At 40.9% G+C, this 27,660-nt stretch overlaps 3 protein-coding genes across 3 annotated transcripts; all 3 read left to right on the top strand.

Moving 5' to 3' along the window:
* The first annotated feature begins 4,825 nt into the window (after nt 1–4,825).
* gdpd3a (glycerophosphodiester phosphodiesterase domain containing 3a) lies at nt 4,826–12,509 on the top strand. The gene is made up of 10 exons (XM_028600613.1): nt 4,826–4,964; nt 6,461–6,503; nt 7,314–7,449; nt 8,966–9,011; nt 9,129–9,247; nt 10,103–10,192; nt 10,368–10,501; nt 10,813–10,872; nt 11,113–11,164; nt 12,301–12,509. The coding sequence occupies exons 1-10, from the start codon at nt 4,826–4,828 to the stop codon at nt 12,427–12,429; spliced, it is 948 nt and encodes a 315-aa protein (XP_028456414.1). The 3' UTR covers nt 12,430–12,509.
* A 2,934-nt stretch (nt 12,510–15,443) lies between these two features.
* ypel3 (yippee-like 3) lies at nt 15,444–20,298 on the top strand. The gene is made up of 5 exons (XM_028599749.1): nt 15,444–15,857; nt 17,218–17,336; nt 17,604–17,647; nt 18,361–18,469; nt 19,898–20,298. The coding sequence occupies exons 2-5, from the start codon at nt 17,220–17,222 to the stop codon at nt 19,985–19,987; spliced, it is 360 nt and encodes a 119-aa protein (XP_028455550.1). The 5' UTR covers nt 15,444–15,857; nt 17,218–17,219; the 3' UTR covers nt 19,988–20,298.
* A 3,620-nt stretch (nt 20,299–23,918) lies between these two features.
* LOC114570309 (tubulin alpha-1C chain) lies at nt 23,919–27,660 on the top strand. Its single transcript, XM_028600572.1, has 4 exons — nt 23,919–24,062; nt 25,202–25,424; nt 25,905–26,053; nt 26,639–27,660. Exons 1-4 carry the CDS (start codon nt 24,060–24,062, stop codon nt 27,611–27,613), a joined length of 1,350 nt encoding a protein of 449 aa, XP_028456373.1. The 5' UTR covers nt 23,919–24,059; the 3' UTR covers nt 27,614–27,660.

The following is a 27,660-nucleotide window of genomic DNA, read 5'->3' on the forward strand; positions in this document are numbered from 1 at the left end:
CCCCCTCAATTTGTGGAAAGTTGGTTATATTCAGGAGGCGCTACATGATTGGAACAAATGGAAATCAAACAGCCAAAAAATATAGTTTCTATAATTGTGTATTCATTCAAATAAGTGACACCTAGCCCCATTTTCCAGAACGTTCACGGTACTCTGTGCCATGTCATGTTTTTTTTGTTTTTCTGATTATCAGGAACCTGCCTTAATGTAAGTTTTACGGTGGAAGGATATCTGTATAACGTTACTGCATCGTCCACATTTGGCCCTGTAGTGTCCCTTTACAATGTAATACAAAATCAAATAGCTGATCCAGTGTCAGTATTACATTCCTATATTAAATTACATTTATGCTACAAATGCATAGCAGTTGAACGGTGAACTATTTGTCTCATAACATCACTGAAGCCCCGTGTTCCTCAGCTCCTCTTGATCCTGCATTTTAGTGAATCCTCTATTTCCAGAGCCCTGTCTGGGAACACATACTGCATTCTGGAAAATGGGTCTGGTTGACAGCCTTTCCATCCCACCATGCTATTTTTGTACTGCGTTCCTATTTGCTACCGTTTGTCCCACGGCGACTGTACAGAGTCAAGCGTGTATGCAGGCTTGGACCTAACTACGGAAGCGAAGGCCCAAATCTAAACAGATTCACGTATTCAAAGTGGCCATACTTGAACGCGGTCTAGAGAAGAGCACTTTCCAACGAGCAATTTCAGATTATGATCTTTCTGGCTCATTGATGTGAGTGTTGAATGTAAATGGCCTGAATTTCCGGAGTCTGTTGCTGCAGCTTAGTGTTCGCCAGTTGTGATCTTTTACACGAATGGCACCTCTTTTACGATTACTGAGAAAACTGTACATGTCGCTGATGAATGCTATGTTCACGACATATGGTAGAGATGAAAAAAATTTCCCATGTACAACTTGCAAGTGTCATCCAGACAGGTTATAAATCAGAGCTTTCAGAAAAGTTGTAACTACGAGATGCAAGTTGACAGAAGAGCTATTTAAAAGTTGGAAACTCGTAATCATGATAACTCTGATATGACGTGAATGTGGCATAATCAACGACATAATAGTCAAACCCAGGAATGTCAGAGTGCTGTACAGTTATTCCTGCTCAGTGCACAGCCAAGCAACCATCATCACTTAGTGGTTTGTGTGTGTGTGTGTGTGTGTGTGTGTGTGTGTGTGTGTGTGTGTGTGTATATATCCTCTCTACTCGTTTTCTTTTTGCGCTCCTGTTCCCGCTCCCCTGTGCCTGTGTGTTTTCCCGGCTACCCGTGAACATACTGGATGTTTATTCTTCAACGTGGACGATCTAATGCTACGTCGTTTCTCAGATGGCGTCTCATGTTTCTTTGAGTGTGTGCATGTGTATAATGTGTGTGTGTGTGTCTTCGTTGTTCCTGTCAGTGTCTGCTCCCTGCTCTCTTTGTTCTGGATGTGACTGTACTAATTGCTGTCTGGCGGAGCACCACCTGCAGGTCCAGCTCAGTCTGCACTAATTTCTGCCTGTTGCACTGGGACCAGTAGAGAAGCCCCCAAACAAATGGATCAACATGCACTGGATTCTCTCTCTCTCTCTCTCTCTCTCTCTCTCTCTCTCTCTCTCTCTCTCTCTCTCTCTCTCTCTCTCGGCAGGCCTGTGATGATAAAAGACTCCAGATCCGGAGCACTCAGCGGCCTCGCCCTCTCGCAGCAAAAATCATTGATTTTTTTTGTTTTGTTTTTTTCGAGCTGCGCCATAGGCGGTTTTCTCAGAAGCCATAGCCAGCGCTTTGGGATCGGTGTGAGGCTTTTTCGGTGCATGTGGTGATATCCATCCTTTTTGTTCAACCTCCTGACTCGCACCACGCTTTACTCAAAGGGCTGCCTCCCCCCCCCCTCCTCCTCCCCCCCTATCTTCTGTCTGCTTCTCCACAGTGGGATTGGTGAAGACCTTCTAACCCATATCACTGACTTTGCCGCCACTTTTCCTCCTGCAGAAAATCATTGCCCCTGTCTCGCCTGGATCACAGATCACAGATGGTCATACATGCAGGAAACTCGCCTAACTCAATCAGCACGCCTGCACTTTGTCTTTCCAGCCACGCTCCTTGCCCCCGACGTTGTTTTTCTCTTGTGTCCTTCTTCAGCTTTAAGTTTTGCCTGCTGTGTGTGTTGAAGCTCATGGATCGTCAGCAGTAATTTATATCTGTGTACGAGTGTATCTGCTCACCAGTAACATAAAGCCAAGACTCATTTTTGTGTGTGTGTGTGTGTGTGTTCTCCCTGCAGTTACCTGTGCTTTTACATCTGAGATTTTTATTTTCTTTTTTTCTTCTTTTTGACCAACCCATAAACAGTCGTACAGATATTTTGTATGTATTTCAAGTATATTTGATCGCCAGTCAACCAGGCCCTACCTTGCTTTTTTTTTTATTTTTTTGTTGGTCTTTCTAACCGACATGCCACCAATCATCTCACCGGGTAACCATGGGAACGAACCAAGAGGACCATTTTGCAATCCTCCTGACACACACACACTACCTCTCTCTTTCTGAGGAGTGTGCGTGTTAGTGAAAACTTAAACACACCATATACATTGAAACAGTATCGACGAGTCTAAAGGCCTGTCTGTCATGAGGCCTGTTTCCAGAAATTGTTGTTTTTAAATGGCTGTTCTTATTATCGCTATTGTTATATTGGTGAGTTGTTGTATTTTCTTTTCGTTGTTTTTTTTTTTTTTTTTTTTTTTTTTACATAAAAGGGAGTTAAGTTGTATCATTTTTTTTTATAATTAGGATGTTTTTATTTGTATTTTTTTTCCTCTTATGGGTGTGTTTATTATTGGCAGTGTTCAATCTTTCTGAAACCTTTTTTTTTTTTTCTCTCTCTTATTGATTTCCCCTCCAGGATCTTATAAGGAATTATTTTAAAAGAAGATATAAGTAGATTGTCAAAGAGATATGAGTTATTGAGGGTTATAGTCTGTATATTCTATGGGTATTATGAATTAAACGATTAACAAAGAAACAGAATTATATACATAAATAAAATTTCCTGATACTGTTACAACTGTTTGTGGATGCTTTTTTTCTGCCTGGTGGTCTCTTGTTTTTGTCCTTCTATGGTATTTTCAGCACCTTTTTTACATCCTGTCATTGAACTTCAGGGGCCGGTTTTAGAAACAAATACTTAGAGTATGAGTTAGATCAGATTAACAGACTTCAGAAAAACTGGATCTCTGGGAAGTAAGATCCATAAATACACCTGCAATTACAGCTTATCGCCATAGGTGCTGCCAAAAAGCAAAACGGGATAGATTTTTTTTATTGATCCCAAAAATGGGAAATTACAGTGTTACAGCAGCAAGATATCAGACACACAGCACACATACAGAATATACATGAAATAATAATAGGATAGAATACAAGAACAAGTATTTAAAATGTAATACAAGTATTGTAACCTTAATGTGGCAAGACTCTGATTCGGTAGGCTGGCTAACTTTTTAGTCTTTATTTCTTATGAAAAACTTGTATCGGATTAATTACAAAGCCAAACTAAGACCGGTCTAACACTATAGTCTGAAAGGTCTTTGTGAAACCTTCTCCTGAAGTAAACGTCAAGCCTGAGAGTCGTGGGAATGAACCGAACTGTGTGGCATCTCACCAGAACGGTCAACTTGCTTTCTCGCCTTCCTACATAACGTGTCTGAGCATGGCTTTCCTATCTCACCCTGCCATTCTCGGATTCTTTCGCCGTCACTGGAATGGCAACAGCAATGTCTGCTTATCAGTTAAAAATAAATGGAAATAGTAGGCAAAGGTCTTTCAAAATGAGCAGGACTCCTAATTTGTAAGTCAAAAGGAGATGCCTGCAAAAGTGAGAAAATGCTGGAAAGTCGTGAATAGATTTCTCTATTCTGGTGAAACCCAGGCTCGTAACATTTCAGAGAGGGCTCGGCCTCTCGTGTCATTGTTTGTCACATTCCAGCTCTGCTATTGAACCTGAACAATAAAGAGAGTCATTCTGCTGACTTTGTAGTTTATGTATAACGAGCAGCATGCATGTACCTAGACATGACGACGTTTTCATATTTTTGGACTTGTGGGTCAGAGCTAAGTTTACATAGCCTCTCCACACACACCATCCCTTTTGTCAAATATACACAGACTAAGAAACCTGCAACACTCCCAGTGATGCCTTTTGTCTTTCCCAATTATCAGCTGCAAACTATGTCTGTGCTCTGTGTTCAAATCAACCCATTAAATCTGGAAAGGACTACTTATTTATCATATGATGTTGCTTTAGTGTCATAATCACAGTACTGATGGACAACCTCAAACAACGAAGCCAAATAGAAGAAATCCTAGAAAAGTGTTACAGGTATGACACACACACAACGCCACCAATCTAGCTGAACAAAGGCAGTTTAAAGGGTAATAGTGTTGCAACAGGCAGGGGAGAGGCCAGATTGACAGAGAGAGAGAGAGAGTGGGAGTGGAGAGGTAAACTCTGGGTTATGAGCTTGTGCTTATTAACTATTTTTTTTACAGCTCTGAAGGATTGTGAACAAGTGTGAGCAGGAAAGAGACTTCTGTCTAACCAGTTTGTCCGGTTTTTATCTTATCTTGCAAGAAAGACAGCGGGTAGTATAGAATCACGCTTATGGATTTGTAACACACAAAGGGGGATTGTTGTGGATTAATTATCTTTAGCTGAAGGACACAGTCGTTGGCTCAGTTTTGTTTGATCACTGTTTTTGCTGGGTTAGGTTTAGGGTTGGGAGATTGTGCAGAGACTCAGTAAGGATCTCTGGACATATTTGCAGATAAGGATGAGCAGTTTTCTGTACTTCATCCTCCCAGCTCTGGGTGGATACACTCTCACCTCGGTGTACCTGCTGAAGAACCCCCACATTCTCCACAGGAGGAAACGCACTGCTTTTTACTGCACACACATCTCACACAGAGGAGGTAAGGGGGTGACTGCCAGTCAGGTGCAGTCTATACTTTACTGGAAAGGAGCCAAGGAGATAGTTGGAGGGATGTTGGCAATTTAGGGTCTGAGCATTAAAGTGTGAGAAACCTATAGTTTTTGTAAAGATTATTATTGTATTTTTGACAGGCTTTTGATGCTCAAAAACTCACAACAATTGGCACACACACAGACCTGGCGAAAATTGCATTTGTTCTGTAGTGATTGGTTCGGGCATGGCCAGCGGGCTCCATTACCCTCCTAAACTCATTACAGGGTTAGGATAAAGTTCCTTTGATGTTCACAAAATTTGGTGGAAGCATTGCTCTTATTTTTACGAACATCCTAAAAAAAAAAAAATTAAAGTGTTTTCGCTTTTGCATTTTTGAGGCCCTATAATAATAAAATAAAAATAAATAAAATGGAAAACTCACGAACATTAGCGCACACATCAAAACCTGTGAGCATTGCGATACAGCGATTTGGTTCATGCGTATTTACTTGGCTCCATAGCGCCCCCTAATGAGAGGAAGGCTTTAATTTGTTCATACTTGATACCAATACATGAAATTGATATGGTTTACACATGATATACATTAACATGACATATAATTAGTGTGTTCTCTAGCGCCACACAGTGGACAGAGGAATTGGTACAAAATGTGCAATACGTCATTTCCAGTGCCATGCACTCCACCCACGAAATGTCTAACTCGTGCGTGAGATGTCAGATGGAAATGCACAGCAGCATCAACCAGCATCCCGCCAGTTACGTTACCCCTAGTCTCGCTTTGCCAGACCATCCACAGGCTGTGGAGCGGAGGAGGGTCTGACTTGTCCACATAGCATTTGGGGATGGGAGAAAAAGTGCTCTGGTTTATTGGCATTTCTTTAAACCAATCACAATCGTCATTGGGCGGTGCTAAGCTCCACACGGAGCCACTGTGAAATAGTTGTGCGAGAGAAAACTCAGATTGGACAGATAGTCTAGCTAGCTGTGTTAATTTACCCTGACTCAACCATAGTCCTCATAAATCCACTTGAGTTAAAAAATGTCAACACAAAGAAATGGGAAGGAACCGGACATTGCCGAAAATACATGCATCCGGCGGAATTTTCCTGCAGCATGTCAAAGATATAGACTATGTTACCCCCAACGTCAGGGGACGTGCGAGGGCCCGTTCCTCGCTGTTTGTAGCTTTAAATACGTATTTTAAAGGCTCCTTTAATTCACTCATTGTGCATCCCTGGAGAAATATTGTTTTTAACGTGCAACAAATAACTCAAATGAAGATGTAAAAGTCAACAAACACTACAAGGAGCGTGTTGATAAGAGAATACAAACATCTGGTTGTCAACATCATCATGTGCTGCAATAAAGAGCCAGGCAATTTCAGTGGCTCAGTGTGTCTACTTAAATATTTTGCAAATCTTTTAATGACTTCATTTGTCTATTGTTTTGTTTTTTTACCCTAACTCCTCTATTTGTCACCAGGATGTGGAGAGAGGATAGAGAGCACGATGGATGCGTTCACAAAGTGAGTACCAAACTCAAGCTGCTGCTCTCAGAATTTCTTTCAGAAATTCCCGAAATTCAGCCTTGGTGCAGAATTACGGCCGCTATGAGCCAGTCCCACAATGAGCTTTCCTTTCCTTTCCTGAGGATGTGCCATTTCTGTGTCTGTAGCTTTAAATGCTATTGAGGAGGAGAGAGGGGGGGCAAGGTGGAGGGTGGGGGTGTGGCCTTGACCAACTGTCATGCTTTGCTCATTTGCAAGCCATGATTTCTCTCTCTCATGGGTGGGCCAAATTCTCTGGGCGGGCAAAGTAGAGAAATGGGAGGTAACCTTTCCCCTTATGACGACATATAGGGAAGATTCCAGATCGGCCCATCTGAGCTTTCATTTTCTCAAAAGCGGAGCAGCATACCCAGGGCTCGGTTTACACCTATCGCCATTTCTAGCCACTGGGGGACCATATTAATGTTAAAAAACCTCATAAAGTGAAATTGTCATGCCATGGGACCTTTAAAGATGCTGAAAGTCTGGACTGCCTAAAGATGCACTCATGTACTGTATACAATGTTTACAAGATTTGTGATTCATGAAAAAGTAGTAAATATGCAACACTTTGTGCTGTCCTTTGTTGTTTGCTGTCTTAATTGTCTTACGATCCATTAGGATTAGACATTTTAGTTTCTTGTGCAGCATTTTAAGAGATGGGTGCATGTCGTCTCTCAAGTTTAAAGAGCTGGAAGAGGAGGTGTGCCATGAACCGAAGCTCTCTCACTGTGCAGGTAACAAATGCATGTATTCTCATCCTTCCTCCATGTGTACTTCTGTCTGCAGTGCGGTGGAGAAGGGCACACAGATGCTGGAGATGGACTGTCACTTGACACGCGACGGACATGTGGTTGTGTCACATGATGAGAATCTGCTGAGGCAGACCGGCCACGATGTCACCGTCTCATCACTCAACCTACAGGTGGGAGGACAGATCCTACAGGACTGTTGGCTAGGACAGAGGTCATACTGAGGCAGAAGCTCCGGCCAAGTGGTGGTTTTCTGTATTATTGTTTTAGCCCACCATGTTGTCCTGAAAGCCGTATAATAAGCAATTACATTTACATGTCAAAAAAATAAATCCCTCTGTTTTAAGTTAGTTATCTGCTCCAGTTTAACAATGAGCAAATAGCTGTATGCAAAGCCAAATACTCACTTTTATCTTACCCATGATGCCTTGGAGCCACGTCTCACACAGCAGGATTTCTAAATTAGCGAGTTACTGCATCAAAATCTGCATCTTTTGCATATACAACTACATTTTTTACTTCAGTGTGTGTTTTCAGTGCAGTTTGCCTCTTAACTTTTGTTATAAACACACTTCCGTCATGTGTTGTACCAGATTAAAACACAAAAAGCTACAGACCGCCATCATCCCAAGCCAACAATAATAACTTCAATAAAAATCCAGCTCCTCTGGCATCATCTACAGCCTGGAGTGCGATTTTCAAAAATCCAGCGCTCCCTGTTCAGATGCACCAATCAGGGCCAGAGGGGGTGTCTAACTGTGTGTCAATTGCTGCTCATGCACACGCATTCATTCTCCCTTATGGGAGGAGGGGCTTAGCATACCGTTTGGGCTTTAGCGGAAAGGGGGGAAGGACTGAGAAGTTGTCGATGTTCAAATTTTTTGGCTAAGTCCTGGATCTTCCCAATCCTACCTACAGCACCTTTAAGTATTGGATAACTTTCAAGTGAAAGTTTGACTTTGCATTCAGCTTTGTCGGCGTGCAGCAACTCCACATTAAAGGTATAGTGGAGGATTTTCCCGAATTTTAGAAAAGAACCGCCCTCTGTACTTTTTGAAAAAATGCACATGCGCAACACTCGGCCTGCTCCCGAGAGGGAACGCCTATTAAACGTGTGCACGAAAGTGCACTGTTTACAAGTTGCTGTCGGCATGGCTCATACAAGCCTACTTTCCAAAAGAAGATTTGCACTTTTTCACAAATTGAGATGTTTACCGTGCGTGACTTGTGCCAGGGCTAGCATCGCTAATCATAGCTTACATCAACTTTTACTAGCAGTGATTTTAAATGGATTTCTCCAAATAGCCAAACTTTCCCTGTGGAGTAGAAACTTCACGACCGAGGCATCAGTGGGAAGCCCAACCTGTGCTTTTAGCGCACGCCAGCGTGTGAAATATTCTCCAAAGGCTTCAATGCTTTAATGAATGGCTGAAACCGTAGCTCAAGCTCACCACACATACACACCTGAAAGCTAGGGCTTACGTAAACATATCACCAGAATGATTGACAACTAGGAGGACCAATAGTCTTGATGATCTACCCGGAAAAAGAAAATCCTCCACTATACCTTTAAACCAAGAATAGCCCAAAATGGAAACATATTTCTTTTATGGTAATCACAAGCAATATCATAATATAACTTTATATTATAACTTCCTCCTTACCTCTGCTGTTTTAAAACTCTTTTAGGATTTGCCTCTGTATAAAGAGAGACTAGAGGTGACATTTTATGCAGGTGAGTTCATCCTCACATTATCTTATTCTCAATCATTAACAAAAAGCCACTCTAAGGTCAGTAGTGTGTTAGTCAGTAGTGTGTTATAACCCTTATTTTCACCCCTCCCTCCTCCAGGTCGCTACAGCAACGGTCCAGACAGGAAGTTTGCTCTGCTGGAGGATGTGTTCAGGAAGTTCCCTAAGTTGCCTGTCAGTGTTGAGATCAAAGAAAACAACAAGCAGCTGATGGAAAAGGTACAGTACGTATACCTAAAAAACACATGATATGAGTAAATCTCCAAAATATGAAACTGCGTTCATGCTATTATGATGCTCAGCAAATATCAAGTCAAATGTCAAGACTATCCATGGTATATTGCCGCTGTTTGTCTTTGTCTGCTGCTTATTTTCATGAGCATATGTGCCTGCACTTTAGATTTCATGTTGCTTTTAAACTCCAACATGTAAATGTGGTCTCTTTTGAAGCCAACATATCCTTCCTGTGAGCATTTTTTACCTCAAAATGTCGGCTGATGCACCTTCATATCTCATTATTCCTTCAACCCCTTCCAGTGGTTGAAGAAGTATTCAAATCATTTACTTAAGTAAAAGATACCAACCTGAAAAAAAAAAATTCTGTTACAAGTAAAAGTAAAAATGTAACTTAAGTAAAAGTAAATAAGTATCATCAGGAAAATGTACTTAAAGGAGTAGGCCTACCTAATGCAGAAAAGTCCTCACATTTTAGAAACTGTAAATGATCACAACAGTTCTGTGTTTAATCGGCTAATCATTTCAGCTGGACTTGTAGGCCGTTATATTGTTTGGTAGTTAAATTTATAATAAAACATGTACTGTATGTGCTTTGTGTGCAAACATCTTAATTTGTAAAGTAACTAGTAACTAAAGCTGTCAGATTAATGTAGTGGAGTAAAAAGTACAATATTTCTCTCTGAAATGTAGCGGAGTAGAAGTAGAAAGTGGCATGAAAAGAAAAGACTCAAGTAAAGTACAAGTACCTAAATGCAATACTTGAGTAAATGTACTTAGTTACATTCCACCACTATCGCCTTCACATTTCATCAGTAACCCTCCCTTGTCCATGTGTAGGTGTCGGACTTGGTTAGATGCTACAACAGGGAGGAGATCACTGTCTGGGCCTCTGTGGACTCCGCCATTATGATGGAATGCCGCAGAACGGTACATAGACCACCTGGGGGAGACAAAGTTACTTGTGCAGCATTTTACTATCAATTCACAACCAATATCACATTTTTGCCTCTTATAAATAATATTGGAATTGCTTGACCTAAATAGCTGGAATTAAACTGTAAACTGTCTCTCTCTCTCTGTCTGTCTCTTTACTTCCTCGTAGAACGACTCCATGCCGTACAGTTTCACTATGAACCGAGGTGTGCTGCTTCTGCTTCTCTTCTACAGCGGCCTGCTGCCCTTTGTGCCCCTGGGAGAGAGTTTACTGCAGTTCTACCTGCCGCGCATCATCAACAGGTGGGGCTTGAGCCAAGGAGTGTTTGTCTCTGCATGTCGATGCGTGTTAGTTTATGTGTTATTAAACCGCAAAATCCTTCCTCCCTCTCTGCTCAGGCTACACCACAGCTGTCTTACTGTCCATGCCCTGTGTTTTGTGCATATCTAACAGCTGCATCCCACATGTTATTTTGAGTGTTTAGATACTTTGGCTGCAGGCCATGCTATACATTCATCTGGTTTTACCTGATTTTTCTGATGTTTGGCGTAGGATACATTTTTCACCGTACAGATGTGTTTATTGTTTCTTTCTCTGTCTCTGTGTGCTGAAGGACGTACATTCCTGAGGAGGGCATCCTGAGGAACAAGCTGGTCATCTCTTTGTTAGAAAAGTGAGTGAAGTTTTCACTGCAGGCTCTTTACAACTGACTTTGTTCTAAAATGGTCACAAACATGTCTGAGAAGGAAAACAAATCTGAGAGCATTACATCCACAGTAAATGGGGTGATGCCTCTATGCTGAGTTACAGCATTACAATAATGCCGATTATATAGTAGCAAATTCTTAATTATGTTTTACTGCTGATTTTGTAAACAGAGTTATTCATATTTTCATTTATGCTGTCATTCCAGAGTAACTATGAGGAAGAGTCTTTTTAAACACCTCGCAGCCCGTGGAATTCAGGTACTAAACCACATACACACCTAAAAGCAGAGTTCGTTTAGGGGCATTACAGGAAATGCATAGAAAGTTTAGTTAAGACCATTTACAATAAACTGTAAAATGCATTTAACTTCCTACATCCAACAGCTGGAGATTTAGACCATAGATATATCAGTGAAAGGAAAACCCTCAAATCATAATTCCTGGATGCAAAAACAAGAAGGAAAAGTAGATAGTTTGTGATCTTGTAACTGCATCATAATTTAACCAAAGCACTTAATGGTTTAAACGACACTACACTTCAGTATTTCAGTTGAGACGCTAAAAAAAACAGCCAATGTGAGTGTCTTTGGATGCATCACCTCTGTCCTGATGTGAGTAATCTCTGCTGGGATGAGGTCACCCCCACCGCCAGTGCTCACTGAATAGTTTGGGCATGAAAACAATTGAAGTCATATGTCGTGGTCAAGCCAGCTGCTAAGGGCCTCCAGGCATTTGAATGCTTATGAGTAATTGTGAGGTAGTGACTAAGAAAAGCTCTTCACCTCATCGTGCATATTAAAAACAGAATGATGAGATCTCCTCCTCCGGAGGAGCTCCACACTCCAGGAGAATGTGGGCTTGTGTGAATATTGGAATATTGTGAGACAATCATCTGTGATACATAATGATATATGTGTAATAAAGAAGCCTAAAATAGATGTTTGTTTCTCTGATAACAAGGAATCTAAAAAGTAAAGTATAGTACAACACTGAAGGAAATCACAATGCTGCTGCCATGGCATTGATATCAATTATTTGTCTACACTGCAGTCTCAACAAGTGCTCCTTGATGCACCAAGGTCTCACTTTATGCTGATGTCTGCTGTATTTTGGCTGTCACATGAGACAACTGCTATTCTCCAGATGTATGGGGTTGGTGTTGCATTGATGGTCAAGTCACATACTGTAGCTCAAAACTGCAGGAAGGATGACAGAGAAACAGGACACTGACTCATTTTAACTTGACTCCTTGTTTTGTTGGCATTGGCTTTACTCCCCATTTGTTTAAAAAAGAAAAAAAGGTGATAAAAAAAATTTGTAAGTATGTTTTTTTGAGCTGTTTGGTCTCCAGGACCCTGAACAGATAATTACATCTAACATAGCTGTGATTGCAGGTGCATTTGTTTGTGTGCAATGAAGATGAAGACATAAAGGCTGCATTTGAAGTCGGGGCCACAGGGGTAATGAGTGACTACCCTTCTCTTCTGTCAAGCTACCTCTGCAGAAACAGAAATCAGGATTGACCCCAAACACATCCTCACAATTCATAACTGGCAGCTTTCTTATGGATGAAAAAGTGTGAAGAAGAAGTGTGAAAACCGTTTCTTCCACCGTGACAAGATTAGACGACGAGTTGTTGGTCAAAATATAAAACACCATGCAGTGGGAATAAAATTATTATTAAATTCTTTAATCTGAATCCTGAATCACTGCTGATAGAATTAACTGCAATTGTGTCATTTCTACTGCCTCCACCCACATTCTGTCAGACACAGCCCAGAGTTTAAAGAAACAGTCAGTGATTTTTCTCAGCAACAAATCTAACAGTGCTTTTATTAGTGCACTGGGCCAGAGTACAAAAAGGTGACAAATTAGTAGTGATGGCCAAATGAAGCTTTGTGAACCATTTTCTCTTTTTTCTGAGGCCACTAGATGGGGCTCTCTCTTCAACAAAGGGTTGAAAACACACTGAATTGCCATTCCTTTAACCTTTTTCTTTGAACAGAGAGCGCCATCTAGTGAGCTCAGAAAATAAAGAAAATGGTTCACGAAGCTTCATTTGACCATCACTACAAATTAGACAGAGTGTAACAAAATATACAGACAGTTATGTAAGAGAAGATAATTATTATGTGTATGTCAATGGGAAAACTTCTTATTGACATTGCCTTATGGTTTATGTGCATACGGTATAGTGTGTTGTGCATTAATTTACTGTATATGTAAGTGTGACCTGAGGAATGTGCAGGTATGTGTGGAGGAGGAGTAGGAGAGAGGGGAAAGAACATAAAGAAATACATAACAATTTGAGGAAAACAGAAAAAAAAAACATTTTAAAAAAGAAAATAAATATATATACGGATACGGAACACATACTGAAACTCGGGTTACGGGATGCCAGCTGGGTCACCACTACTTTTTTTCTTTTCCTTGTATTTAGTTTTCTTATCTTCATCTTTTGGGTGCCATTGTGTTTGGCCGCCCCCAGACCTAGGAGGGAGCTGGTCCAATACAGGTCACTCCCAGCTTCCCAAATTGGGCTACCTCCAAACCCTCTGGGACTGAGTGTGTGTAATGGAGGAAATGTACTGTAGCTTCTAAGCCTCCCTGTTTTTTTTTGTTTTTTTTGAAGGGTTGCCAATTTGATGTGTCTTATTATTCCAATAATATTTGGTGATGGTGGCCTCTAATGATTGAATCCAGGTGACGATGGGTTGAATTGGTAAGAAATCATTTATTTTAGGGAGCATTATCAGTAGCTATTCTGCTTGTAACATATCAGTAAGCAGTTTTAGACTGACTGACTGACTGACTACGTAAGCAATATGCAACCAGTGTGTATGGGCTGCTGAATGTTGATCTGTAGTGGAAAGATAGTAGGTTTGGTCCAGTTTATACAACAATTGGAAACTTTGATGATTCTCCGAAACCAAATGTATCTAATGTGGCAAATAGAAATTTCCAAAGTATCTAAACAAAAGCTTTTTCTGCATCAAGGAACACAATGGGGGATTCTGTTTGCTGGAGAGATACATAATGTATTAAACTGAACAGTTTGTTGGTAGTGCAGCGTTTTGTTTTATTTCAGTTGTCATTTTGTTAAAAAAAAATAGTGCTAGGATTGAGCAGTGTAGCTGGAGTAAATATTTAACCAGCTGGACCATGTCACCTGACAGCTCATGATAAGAGAGTAAACATGACTGTTTTGACTGTGTCTGATGTTATTTTTTTGTACATAATTTGATTGTTTTGAATAAGTGCTGAACATTAGAAATAAAGTATCTGCAAAAATCTGCTTGGGTGTATGCTTTTATATTCTTGTGTGTGGTATTAAGATGATAAGAACACACACGGGGGTTGGAAATAAAAGCAAAGAAAATGTACACTTATTGGTATGACAAATATATCCATATAGGTGAGAAGAGTGTTATTAATATAGTATCTAGGCTGTATTGTGCATCTGTGTTAAATACAGTCACTCAGCCACATATACTGTATTATACAGCCACATATAAACAGGGGGTTTACATGTGCAGTTAGCCTCACCTGTGTTGTTTTCCCAGGCTACGGTCAAAGTCCGGCCACACCACTGTGATAATATCAACCGGCCTGTTGGTGAAACAAAGGCTGTCCTTTTCAGAACTGCTTGACTGTGCTTTGCAGTGTGACAAGTGGGTTAATGGAATATAAGTGGATCAGTGCTGACTGAGGTTTTTAATACAGTAGAAGTAATAAGCAAAGACTTGAATAAGTGACCCAGCAGAGAAATAAGGCTCTTGTGATCACACAGCCAGGGTGGTAGCTATCATTGCACACAAGCAAAAATGCCAAACTTCAAATCTGAATATTGTTGTTTTTCTTAATTTTCTGTGACTGAATATTTTGGGGTTTTAGACTGTTGGTCAGAAAGAAAGAAAAACAAGACGTGTGAAGATGTCATGCACTTGTGATGGAGATTTTCTTACATTGTATAGACCAAATCATTTTAATAATCAACAGATTAATAAATAATGAAAATAATCATTAACCGCCCTGCTTTTCAAACAACATTTCGATCATTATGATGGGAGACACATTTACAGACAATATAGTTCAAGGGTTTAATTAATAAAAATAAAAAATAATGAATACAATGTGAACTGTTTTGATTATTTTTGGATTGTGAGAATCTTTTGCAGTGTTGATGGTGCTGTGTTGGAGGAATTTGGACCCCCTGGCTACAACATAATACACGTTTAAGAGGAAAGCAAAACAGCTTTGAGACAGCAGTGCAAATAAATCAAGAAACCACAACAGCCTATCCTCCCCATCCTTTCTGTCCAAGGGTATCAAAGTTTTTTTGAATTTTGTCACATGACCGTAAATACGTGTTCCTTACATAGTATAAGTTTGATCCGTTTGCAGCCAGTCTGAAAGGACTTTTATCCCAAAATCCGCCAGCAGGATAATAACCCTCTAACAGCATTTATAAGAGTGTACCAACAAATTACTGATAGCCATAAATGGCTCATGTGAAGTCGAATCTGATTGGCTGACCCACATTCTAGACGTCACCCGCCGCCTCTCATTGGTCGACGGGGATTTGTTTTGCACTCTTCAGACTTCCTCCTCTCCGTGTTTTCATAATAAACCACATTTTTCTCCCGCCGGAGCCGCCGCACTGTTATCCTGTCAGCGTGCCAGCGTTGTCGGAATTCAGCTCCTGTTTTAACAAAGGCCGTGGATGAAGTTTGAAAGCTGGTTCAGATTCAAAGAAGACACGCGGGTAAACGGGCTCCGCTGCAACAACCAGAGGCTGTCTCTGTTGTCTTTATTGTCCAAGCCTTTAGCGCGTGGTTGACTGCTGGACCGAGCCGACGTGCCGACCACATACCTGCTTTAATTAGATGTTTTTCAGCCGTCAGTCACATTGATACGCTGTAAAGACTGCGAGGAGCTTCGGTATTATCAGGTGAGTCGACAGACACCGAGGGATATCCTGCAATGCGCATCTGAGCTGCTGTTAGCTGCTCTGTGTTGTGACCAGTGCGGAGCTAGCTAACACGCAAACTAGGTCCGAGCTAGTGACCGATTTCTCCTGCATCCGTATCAGGCCGTCTGTGTTATTATTTAGCCACTGACTGACTTTAGTGACAGACTGCCACCAGTGTTGCATAAATGGCGCAGCACACGGTGCAGGGGCTTGAATGTGGGTTAACTGATTGCATAAAGAGGCGAGGATTGTTTGTGCAAACAGTTGTAAACCAGGAAGCAAGCTGCCTGGTCCTAACCATCGACTGTTAACAGTCTATGGTCCTAACATATCAGCCAGCATGAGTCTCTGAACCTTGATTATTTGTAACCGTACACGTTTTTTTCCGATGTTAATTTGACTAGCTATATTTCAGTCTTCACAGTGACAATAACACGATACATGATTACAGCACAATGTGCACTAGGGCTGTCATTCAGTTATTTTCATATACACCACTTTTTACATACTTACATAATATTTCTGTTTATTTGTACCGACTTGGTCAGCTTTGTTGTCCTTGTTTTTATATGTGTGCCTGTTTCTATCTTCCTGTAAATTGTTACACTGAGAGCAACTTAAACCAGAGTCAAATGACTTGTATATGTACCCATACTTGGCCAATAAATCTGATTTTGAATCATTATAGAATTATCCGTCCAATGCTGTGTAGACTTATTTCTGCCATTAAAAAATTATGAAATGATAAAAAATAATGCCATGGAAGATAGTTCAAATTGTTAGTCTGAATTATGAGATACTAAGTCAAAGTTTTGGATTTCTTAAATCTTTTAAAGTTATGGGGTGAAGTGTAATATTATTATAGAATATTATATAATTCTGTTTTTATCACTACCGAAAACATGTAAGAGCATTTTAATGTTGTGGTTCCTCAATGTGAAGCCAATTTTTAGATTCTTTTGTAAACTACTGAGTAGATTTGTAGATTGTACTTAGTTGCATTTCACCACTGTCTTACCTTCTGTTAATACTCACTTCACATAATTATTTATATATATATATATATATATATATATATTATTATTATTATTATTATTATTATTGTTTTTTGGCCATTTTGATAGGACAGTTGTAGACAGGAAAGGGGGGAGAGAGAGGGAAAAGACATGCAGCAATGGGCCGCAGCTTGGAATCGATCCCTGGGCCGCTGATAGCTAAAAGATGGAGTCAAAATGAAAATCCTTAATTCACACATATGGTTAACCAGTGGGTCTTAGGAGTCATAGTATGACTTACACTAAACTCCCATCCTGCTTCCTCCTTTCCTTTTCCTCATCAGACATGGTGAAGCTGACAAAAGCCAAGACGTTCCAGGCATACCTGGACTCCTGCCACCGTCGCTACAGCTGTGTGCACTGCCGTGCCCATCTGGCCAACCATGACGATCTCATCTCCAAGGTTCATATACTGCCACTCTTGTTGTTGTTGTTAATAATCATTTCAGGTGGCTCATAACAACGCCTCATGGTTCTCCCATAGTTTAGAAAGTAGCAAAACTGGAAAAACTGGACTGACCTAAAACAAATATCTCCCAAAGTTAGAAGACGTTTAAAAAACAAAACAATGAATATATCCTGTTGTGTTTGATGATCTTTATGTCAAGTGGACACATGTAGCACTTAAAAAATAAAAAATCTTATTTAATTTTTCCTCCATGTGTCTTAGTCTTTCCAAGGCAGTCAGGGCCGGGCATACCTCTTCAACTCTGTGTGAGTATTTTAAATGTTTTTATTTTGCTACACACATTGAATGTAGGAAAGTGGATATATATATATATATATATATATATATATATATATATATATATATATATATATATATATATATATATATATATTATTTATTTAATAATTTTTTTATTTAATAATTTTTTTTTCATCACAGTTTAAAAAAATTTTCCTCTGTATTTTGTTACCAAAATGTTTCTGAATAGATTAGTGACCCAAGGACTCTTTGTTTAAAAGTAATAGTCTAGTTCTATTTGAAACCAAATTCCCAGTTTCACACGTTTGCACAAACCACATTGTCAACCGATAATCTGATCTGCTCTCTGGTGAACCTTGAAGTTCACTTTAGTGGCGCTTGTCCTTTGCTTAGTGGGTCAGAAATACACAGGCTTTAACCCTAAAATGGGAGCGCCTTAAATAACTCAAGCACTTAATCTCGAACTTCAAGGTTTAAATTGAATAGATGCTGATCTGTTTCGGAGTCTCTCTTCTGAATGGTTTCATGGAAAGTAATCCTCGCCATGACCGTTTCATGAACTTTATTCTTTTTTTAACCTTAAAAGAACATCATATAGCAGGTCCTTTACCGTTTAGGTTCACACAGTAGTCTCTTGGCGCATGGTAAGGAGAGTAGTTTAATTCCTGTGAAGCCCCTTTGTGAATCTGCTGTTTGACAATACTGCATTTGGTTTCAGGGTGAATGTTGGCTGTGGTCCTGCGGAGGAGAGGCTACTGCTCACAGGACTACACGCTGTCGCCGACATCTACTGTGAAAACTGCCACACCACGCTGGGCTGGAAATATGTAAGTACGACCATTTGTGAATAAAATGCTGGCTTGTTCAAAGGAGAGCCGCTTAAATGTTTGATGAAAGGGGTTAACGCTGTTCCCACCACAGATACCTGGTGTAGGTTTTGATTTACAGTTCAGTGGCAGATTTCACCCGTTGATGGCACCCCAGTAACATTAGCAGGAGATATAGCAGGTGATCCAATCCGTGTTCTGCTTTACTTACAGTATATCCCCTAAGTGTGTTTACATTCTTTCATCCACTTTGTGAGAGTGGTGGTAAGCTACGCACATACCTAATTAAACTGCAGTTACATCCAGGTGATTGAGAACCGAGAAGGAGCTGAACAGAAGGTTTGCTGTGGAGATGGCTTTGCTAAATGTGTGTTACTGAAAGGCAGAAGATCACTGAGTTTTTGATTATTTTTTATTTTTTTTTAAATATACTTTCTTAATGTTGACTATCAACAATCTCCACCAGCACCAGCATTTTGTTAGAGAAAACACAACCAGCCCAATCTGGCCAGTCCCAGTTCTTGCGCGACCCACATGCTATCTTTGTAGGCGCTGTAGCCCTCATTTGTAATCACATTTTTGAGTTGCGTTGTAGTTACATGAAGTAGAGCAGGAAGCTACAGCATAGCCTCTTAACCCACAAGTATAAATACAGCTTTACACATTTTATGTTATGGCAGAGTATAGAAATTCCCATGAGGAAATAATGCTTAGTTTTAAATGTCAGAGATGTGAAGCACACATTGCCACAGCTCTTTTTCTCATACTGTAATATGCAACAATGTTTTGTAGAAAAAAATACAAGGGTTCATTTAGCTAAAAAAATAAATAACAGTCTATTAAGTTTAAACACTACCTTGAAATTTGGAGTCTGCATATCAGTTCAATTCAATTTTATTTATAGTATCAATTCATAACAAGAGTTATCTCGAGAGACTTTACAGGTAGAGTAGGTCTAGACCACACTCTATAATTTACAAAGCCCCAACAATTTTAATAATTCCCCCAAGAGCAAGCAGAGGGACAGTGGTGAGGAAAAACTCCCTATTAAGAAGAAACCTCAGACAGACCTGGGCTCTTGGTAGGCGGTGTCTGACCATGCCGGTTGGGGATGTGATGTGAGGCAATAATGGTCACTTTAAAGACAAGGAATAGTGACTTCAAATGATAGTCGTAGTAGTTCATGTCATATCAGCGCGCTGCAGGGCGTTACAGGATGTAGCGCGGCACAGCAGAGCATGGATGCACGTAGCAGGAAGCAGGACGCAGCATGACGCTGCAGGGCTTGGTAGGGAGTGCAGCAGGACCACGGCGACAGCTGCAACCTTCTTATGAAACTAGTACTGGATAGTACATAAGCATGGTGTAAGTCTGGTTTGAGCTATAGTTTAATCTTTTTAATAACCCTTGTGTACCTCCCTTCTGCAGGAGCAAGCCTTTGAGCTGAGTCAGAAGTACAAGGAGGGGAAGTTTATCATTGAGCTGTCCCACATGATAAAGGACAACGGCTGGGACTGAGAGGGAAACCTCCCATCTTTCTTCATGACTTTTTCAAAAGTTGCATCCCCTCGACTTAAAGGGGTTCCAGTGTAGCCTCCTCATCCCGTGTACGAGCCATCGCTGTGCCACACTTTCACTTCGCCAACAATAGCATGTGATGCCTTTTATCTTTTTCTGTTCTTCATGTTTTTCCAGCGACCACAACAACACATTTGCTGATATTGCTATCCCAATTGCTAGTTGTGCTGGGACAAGGACTGAATGAGTGCAGGGTTTGTGTTTGTTTGTGTGTGTGTGTGTGTGTGTGTGTGTGTGTGTGTGTGTGTGTGTGTGTGTGTGAAAGACTGGGAGATGTAGTCACACAGGCACGTGTGCATGTTGGATTTTAAATAGGATTGGGCATCGAGAACCGGTTCCAACTTGGAATCGTTTCTAAAATTACAATTCCAGTGGAATCGTTGTTTTATTGGCATCGTTTGGAACATTTGGCGCAAGAGCCCGTACTTCCAGGCGCATGTTGTGTTGCAGCCATGCAGCACAGTAAGCGGCGCTCTAAACTGTGCCTTTATTTTACATTGAAAAAGCCCCGTAAAACTGTAAACCACCTCAAAATAAAAGGTTTCTCTTATCTGTTAAATAAGCATGTAAGCCATTTCAACTCAAAGTATTGGAATCAAAAATTGATAAGAACCAAAATCAAAAGGAAGAATCTGAATTGGAAGCAGAATTGTTCAAATCAAAACGATGCCCAACCCTAATTTTAAAGTGTGTGTTTTGAGTGATTATTGCTAATCAGTCTCGCTCTGTGGGGCCAGTGAAAGTCAAATAATCTGACCGTTTTACACATCAGATGCAAAGTATTTGGATTTTCCTTTTTGACTTTAAGGTGCACATTTAGACATATCTGGCCCAAACTGAGTAAAGTGTATAGGCCTGTTTAACCCATAGATCATTTTTGAGTGATGAAAGGGTATTGGAATTCTTAAAGCAGTGTTGCCAGGGCTTGTTATTTTTATCAGTAACATTTTTTTTTTTTTTTTTATGGTTAAATCAGTAACACTTGTTCATATTTTAAAGGCAATCAGGATGTTGAATTGATGATATTAAAGCCTGCAAAAGTGTGTGTGTGTGTGTGTGTGTGTGTGTGTGTGTGTGTGTGTGTGTGTGTGTGTGTGTGTGTGTGTGTGTGTGTGTGTGTGTGTGTGTGTGTGTGTGTGTGTGTGTGTGTGTGTGTGTGTGTGTGTGTGTGTGTGTGTGTGTGTGTGTGTGTGTGTGTGTGTGTGTGTGTGTGTGTGTGTGTGTGTGTGTGTGTGTGTGTGTGTGTGTGTGTGTCCTAACATGAAGCTACCCATGCAGATACATTTACTCAATGGTGTTAGAGCTAAGTGTTATAGGATTATGTAGCATATTTATGGTGATTTTTAATGTCTGCTTCTTTCATTAAAGTGTATTATTTTAACCTAATCTTTCATTAAAATACAGTGTATCTGTAACCTGTGTTCAGTTTTCTTTTGCTTGAGATGTGTATGTAATCTGGCCTCTGATTCCCACACATGCATACTTGAGTTATTAAAATAAATAAATGCTACACAACATGCAAGTCTGGTATCCACTTGAGAACTGATAATCTGATATACTTTCTGCATCATTTTTGTTACCTGATGCATGTAGCGTAATGGTGTTGGAACAAACTGTTTCAAAGGTCACAATTTCAGTTTGTAATTTGTAAGGGAAACTTTCTATTTATTATTTCATTTAATGCATGTTAGCAAAGCTCTCATTTACAGGGAGGAAGGAATTCAACAGGATGCCTTGACTGGTCCGTAAATCAACCAGCAGATGGTGATGTAGGTACTGTTAGATTATACTGTAGGTACATTGGTATCACAGTATGGTTGTGTACTGTAGACACCCTGCTGGTTACATGATGCTACTGGAAACACACTTACAAAATTACACACACACAAAGTGTCTGAACTCACACACTTCCACAAGTCTCGTCTTTTTTTTTAATAAACACTACTGGTCAAAAGTTTGGGGACACTTAGAAATTTTCATTGCACTCCATTACAGACAGAATACCAGCTGAGATCATTTGCATTGTTTTTTTTTTAACCAGGGCAGCAGTTTTCAGATTACATTATGTGCTTACATAATTGTAAAAGGGTTCTCTGTTTTCTCAGTTAGCCTTTTAAAATGATATCAGATTAGTAAACAGAATGTGCCTTTGGAACATTGGATGAATGGTTGCTGATAATGGGCAATGTAGATATTGCATTAAAGTGCCCATATTATGAAATAATCACTTTCTGGGATTTGGGGTGTTATTTTGTGTACGTTGTTTTGAGTGAGATACAGGTTTCTGAATGTATCCTGCCTTCAGTCTCCGGGTGAGCTGGTCAAAATCGGCAGGGCCGTCTACGTCATTGGCCGAAACATTTGGTGAGTGCTAACCACTTTAGCTAATACCACATCAGCTAGCTGTTTCTCCAACTTCGGTCAGTACAAGGCAGGTTTAGCCAGGAGACTTCTTCTAAACGGGGGCGCACTTCCAACTTTGCGTGGAGTACCTGCAAAACGGACATGTAAGTAGTTCTATAGTGTTGTAGCAGTGTTTTGCCATTGAGAACAAGGTGGCTAACCACTAGCAGCACTAGCTTCTAGCTAGTAGTCCTTACCTAGCTACTGCACATGTGCGACTCCCAACAAAGATGGGATAGAAGTGTGATGCCTCACTCTGTAGCGTAAACAGAGAGCTCAACACACAGGGTGAAAAGAGGAGCCGCAGCAATGTGCAGTACAACAAAAACAGTGTTTTTTTTGAAAATTAAACCATATAAAGCTATTCTGGTACAACCTCAAAATACAATTATGAACCTGAAAATGAGCATAATATGAGCACTTTAAAGGTCTGCCACTTCTTTCTACAACAGTCAAGAGCCCTTTTGCAATTATGTAAGCACATAATGTAATCTGAAAACTACTGCCCTGATTAAAAAAAACAATGCAACTGATCTCAGCTGGTATTCTGTCGGTAATGGAGTGGAATGGAAATTTCTAAGTGACCCCAAACTTTTGACTGATGTAAGTTATGTGTAAGTTATTTTAATTATTTAACTTCTTTATTTAAACATCTTGCTCTTATCAGTATGTGTGGCGGTCATGTTCTCAGATGTATTGTGATGAACTAACATGTTCTACAGACGTTTTTTTTAACTTTCGTATTTGATAATGTGGGAACATTTTGATTAAATATTTTTTTTTAAACAACTTTATTTCCTTACATTTCACAGGTGTAAACAGACGCACGCTTGCATTATGTCGCAGCAAAAGACGGCGTTTGGACACGTGGAGCCGCACAGAACTGCCGTTTGGAAAAGTTTTATTAAAGTGCTCATATTATGCTCATTTTTTTTAGAGGTTGTACCAGAATAGGTTTACATGGTTTAATTTTCAAAAAACACCGTATTTTTGTTGTACTGCACATTGCTGCAGCTCCTCTTTTCACCCTGTGTGTTGAGCTCTCTGTTTTAGCTACAGAGTGAGACATCTCACTTCTGTTCCATCTTTGTTGGGAGTTGCACATGTGCAGTAGCTAGGTAAGGACTACTAGCCAGTCAGAAGCAGAAGTATCACCAGGAACACGTAGCCTGTAAAAGTAAAAGTACTTGTGGCCGGGTTGGCTCCGTGGGTGGAAAAAGTAAAAGTACTCAATGTTTCTGATTGGAGAATCCTCCCATTTTAGAAACTCGTAGAAGTAGAAAGTGGAATGAAAAGAAATGACTCAAGTAAAGTACAAGTACCTCAACAATTACAGTAGTACTGGAGTAAATCTATTTAGTTACATTCCATCGCGGTTTAAAAGAGTGATCAAACATCCTTGGTTAATGCTGATCAGTTACACCTGCGATGAACACGAAAGGAGCTCTTGTGACTCTCGACCAATCGGATTCCGCGGCTCGTTCTCGCCTTTAACTCGAGTATAAAAAGCCTCGATAAAGCCTGGACTCAGCACTCCTAACAGCGCAGTGGTGCGGTAGAATCAGTCTCTTTCTCCTTATTTCATCCCTCTATCTAAGCGGCAGGAAACATGGTGAGTACGGAATATATGCCTGTAAAAAAATAAAACGTTTTTCCTCGCCACTGTCGCACCAAATGTTTGTTCTTGGTTGGGGGTTGTTGGGTCTTCGTAAATTATAGAGTGGTGTGACAGAATAATCTATTTAACCAGGCTCACAGTCACTACACTAAAACATATCAGTTAAACAACGTTTTATGGAAATGTTATGTTTAAGGTGTGCTAAGAAGTGTAGTTAAAGTTGTTGGTGGTAGTGTTAAATAGGTGTTTTTACCCAGGCATTCCAAAGGAATACACTTGTAGGCTAAAGCTATAATTGCATATAGGCTACTGTAAAACCGAGACATCTTTGCTGAAGGTTATCATACCAATGGGCCCATACCTGCTTGCCGTAGTAGTGTACAAAGTAAACTGACCCAATTAGGGTAAAAAGTAGTTATAACTGTATGAAAGTAGTTTAACGTTCCTCTGCCCCCCCCCTCCCCCATATCGCAATATCAATCAAAATAATCAATTAGATTATCTTCGTATGGTACAGTTCTAAGCTATTTGTCTGTATAAACAGATTACATTTTAGACCGTAAATGTGCAGCATGTGTCGGTGATTTGGTCCTGATGTGTTATCTGCTTCTTTACAGAAGAGTAAAACTTGTTTTGGTCTCCTCCTTTTTAGACCTTTTTTTAGATTTTGAGTTGTGTTTAACATTTGGTCATCCTCTTACTAGACACGGTTTAAGGGTATAGATGTCTGGCAATGTAACTAAGTAGATTTACTTAAATATTGAGGTACTTGAGTCTTTTCTTTTCATTCCACTTTGTAACTACTGTGCTACATTTCAGAGAGAAATATTGTACTTTTTACTCTACTACATTAATCTGACGGCTTTAGTTACTTTACACATTAAGGTTTCTGCACACAACACATGTAGTTTATAAAATCGGTTTTATTCTAAATGAAACGAGCCAACAATATAACTGCCTAGAAGTCCAGCTGAAATGATTGGACCATTAAAAACAACTGTTTGGATCCTTTTACTTTTTCTAAAATTAGAGCATTTTTCTTTCTGTGTGGTATTAGTGCTTTTACTGAAGTAAAGGATCTGAATACTTCTTCCACTGCAGCTGGTAAATGTCAAAGTTCTGTCTTCCTCCAGCGTGAGTGTATCTCGGTGCACGTTGGCCAAGCCGGTGTCCAGATTGGCAATGCCTGCTGGGAGCTTTACTGCCTGGAGCACGGGATCCAGCCGGACGGACGGATGCTCGGGGACAAGACCATCGGTGGAGGAGACGACTCTTTCACCACCTTCTTCAGTGAGACCGGTGCTGGGAAGCACAGCCCCAGGGCCATTTTTGTGGACCTGGAGCCCACTGTCATTGGTAAACCCATAGATGCCAAAGCTTTTCCTTGTGTATTACAAGCCTAAGCCACAGCCACTCAAATTATTTAAAAAAATATATATTTTTAACCCTCCTGAGGATGAAAGATGCAGATGTTTTGGTCATGTTTGACCAAAACTCCTTCTCAAAAAGCGATATTACAAAATTGTCATTCCGACGTTTATTTACTATTTTAATCGTATAACCTAAGATTGGTAAACTCAAAAGTAAACCTGACGAGAATTGCTACCACTTCGAGAATAATGTCAGAATCGAGATTAAAGTTGAAATGACGAGCATAAATTCTACTCCTGACGAGGAATTTTGCGATACATTGGAGGAAATCTAAGTATTGAATTCAATACCCAGCCCTTTTTTTTTTTTTTTTTTTTTTTTTTTTTTTTTTTTTTTTTTTTTTTTTTTTTTTTTTAAAAAGCTTCTATAACTCAAACCCTTAAGTGACTTGTGATCCGTCTCCAGATGAGGTGCGCACCGGGACTTACCGCCAGCTGTTCCACCCTGAGCAGCTGATCACCGGCAAAGAGGACGCTGCCAACAACTACGCCCGCGGACACTACACAATCGGCAAAGAGATCATCGACATGGTGCTGGACAGGATCCGCAAACTGGTGGGCACCTTGATATCGAGATGGAGCTATTGATACTATTTAAATAAAATAAATCTCACTGCAGCGGTGGAATGTAGATTTTCTCCAGTACTGTACTTGAGTCCAAATGTTACTGGTTACTGGTACTTGAGTTTGCCACTTTCTACTTCTACTCTGCTACATTTCAGAGAGAAATATTGTACTTTTTACTCTACTACATTAATCTGACGGCTTTAGTTACTTTACACATTAAGGTTTCTGCACACAACACATGTAGTTTATAAAATCTGATGTTTTATTCTAAATGAAACGAGCCAACAATAACTGCCAAAAAGTCCAGCTGAAATGATTAGACCATTAAACTTTTTGGGTCCTTTTTACTCTTTCTAAAATGGGAGAATTTACTTTAATTAAATTTTTCCTGATGATATACTTTGATTAAAGGATCTGGGGGTTTCCTCTGCTTGCTCTATTTCCCTCCCAGCATAAAGACATGCATGCTAGGTAACTAGTACTACAGTTGAAAATGAGCCATCGGTCTTACTCTGGTGCCTTTACAAAAATGTTGGGTGATGTGCATTGTCCCACCTCCGTCTCTGTCCCCAGGCGGACCAGTGCACAGGCCTTCAGGGCTTCCTGGTTTTCCACAGCTTCGGCGGTGGCACCGGCGCCGGGTTCACCTCCCTGCTGATGGAGCGTCTGTCCGTGGACTACGGCAAGAAGTCCAAGCTGGAGTTCTCGGTCTACCCAGCTCCCCAGGTGTCCACGGCCGTGGTGGAGCCGTACAACGCCATCCTGACCACCCACACCACGCTGGAGCACTCTGACTGCTCGTTCATGGTGGACAACGAGGCCATCTATGACATCTGCCGCAGGAACCTGGACATCGAGCGCCCGTCTTACACCAACCTGAACCGGCTGATCAGTCAGATCGTGTCCTCAGTCACCGCCTCCCTTCGTTTCGCCGGTTCCCTCAACGTCGACCTGACAGAGTTCCAGACCAACCTGGTTCCCTACCCTCGCATCCACTTCCCCCTGGCCACCTACGCCCCGGTCATCTCGGCCGAGAAGGCTTACCACGAGCAGCTCTCGGTGTCCGAAATCACAAACGCCTGCTTCGAGCCGGCCAACCAGCTGGTGAAATGCGACCCTCGCCACGGCAAATACATGGCCTGCTGCCTCTTGTATCGCGGTGACGTGGTGCCCAAAGACGTGAACGCTGCCATCGCCACCATCAAGACCAAGCGCTCCATCCAGTTTGTGGACTGGTGCCCCACTGGCTTCAAGGTGGGCATCAACTACCAGCCGCCCACCGTGGTTCCTGGAGGAGACCTGGCCAAGGTGCAGCGGGCCGTGTGCATGCTGAGCAACACCACCGCCATTGCCGAGGCCTGGGCTCGCCTTGACCACAAGTTCGATCTGATGTACGCCAAGCGGGCCTTTGTCCACTGGTATGTGGGCGAGGGGATGGAGGAGGGAGAGTTCTCGGAGGCCAGAGAAGACATGGCGGCGCTGGAGAAGGATTACGAAGAGGTCGGCGCCGATAGTGTGGGAGAGGAGGATGACGGAGAGGAGTATTAAGCAGGCATCGGTTTATGGATGTCAAAATAAAGCTTTTGTACACTGCA

The sequence above is a fragment of the Perca flavescens genome, chromosome 15 (genome assembly GCF_004354835.1).
Source record: "Perca flavescens isolate YP-PL-M2 chromosome 15, PFLA_1.0, whole genome shotgun sequence".
NCBI classification, from domain to species: Eukaryota; Metazoa; Chordata; class Actinopteri; order Perciformes; family Percidae; genus Perca; species Perca flavescens.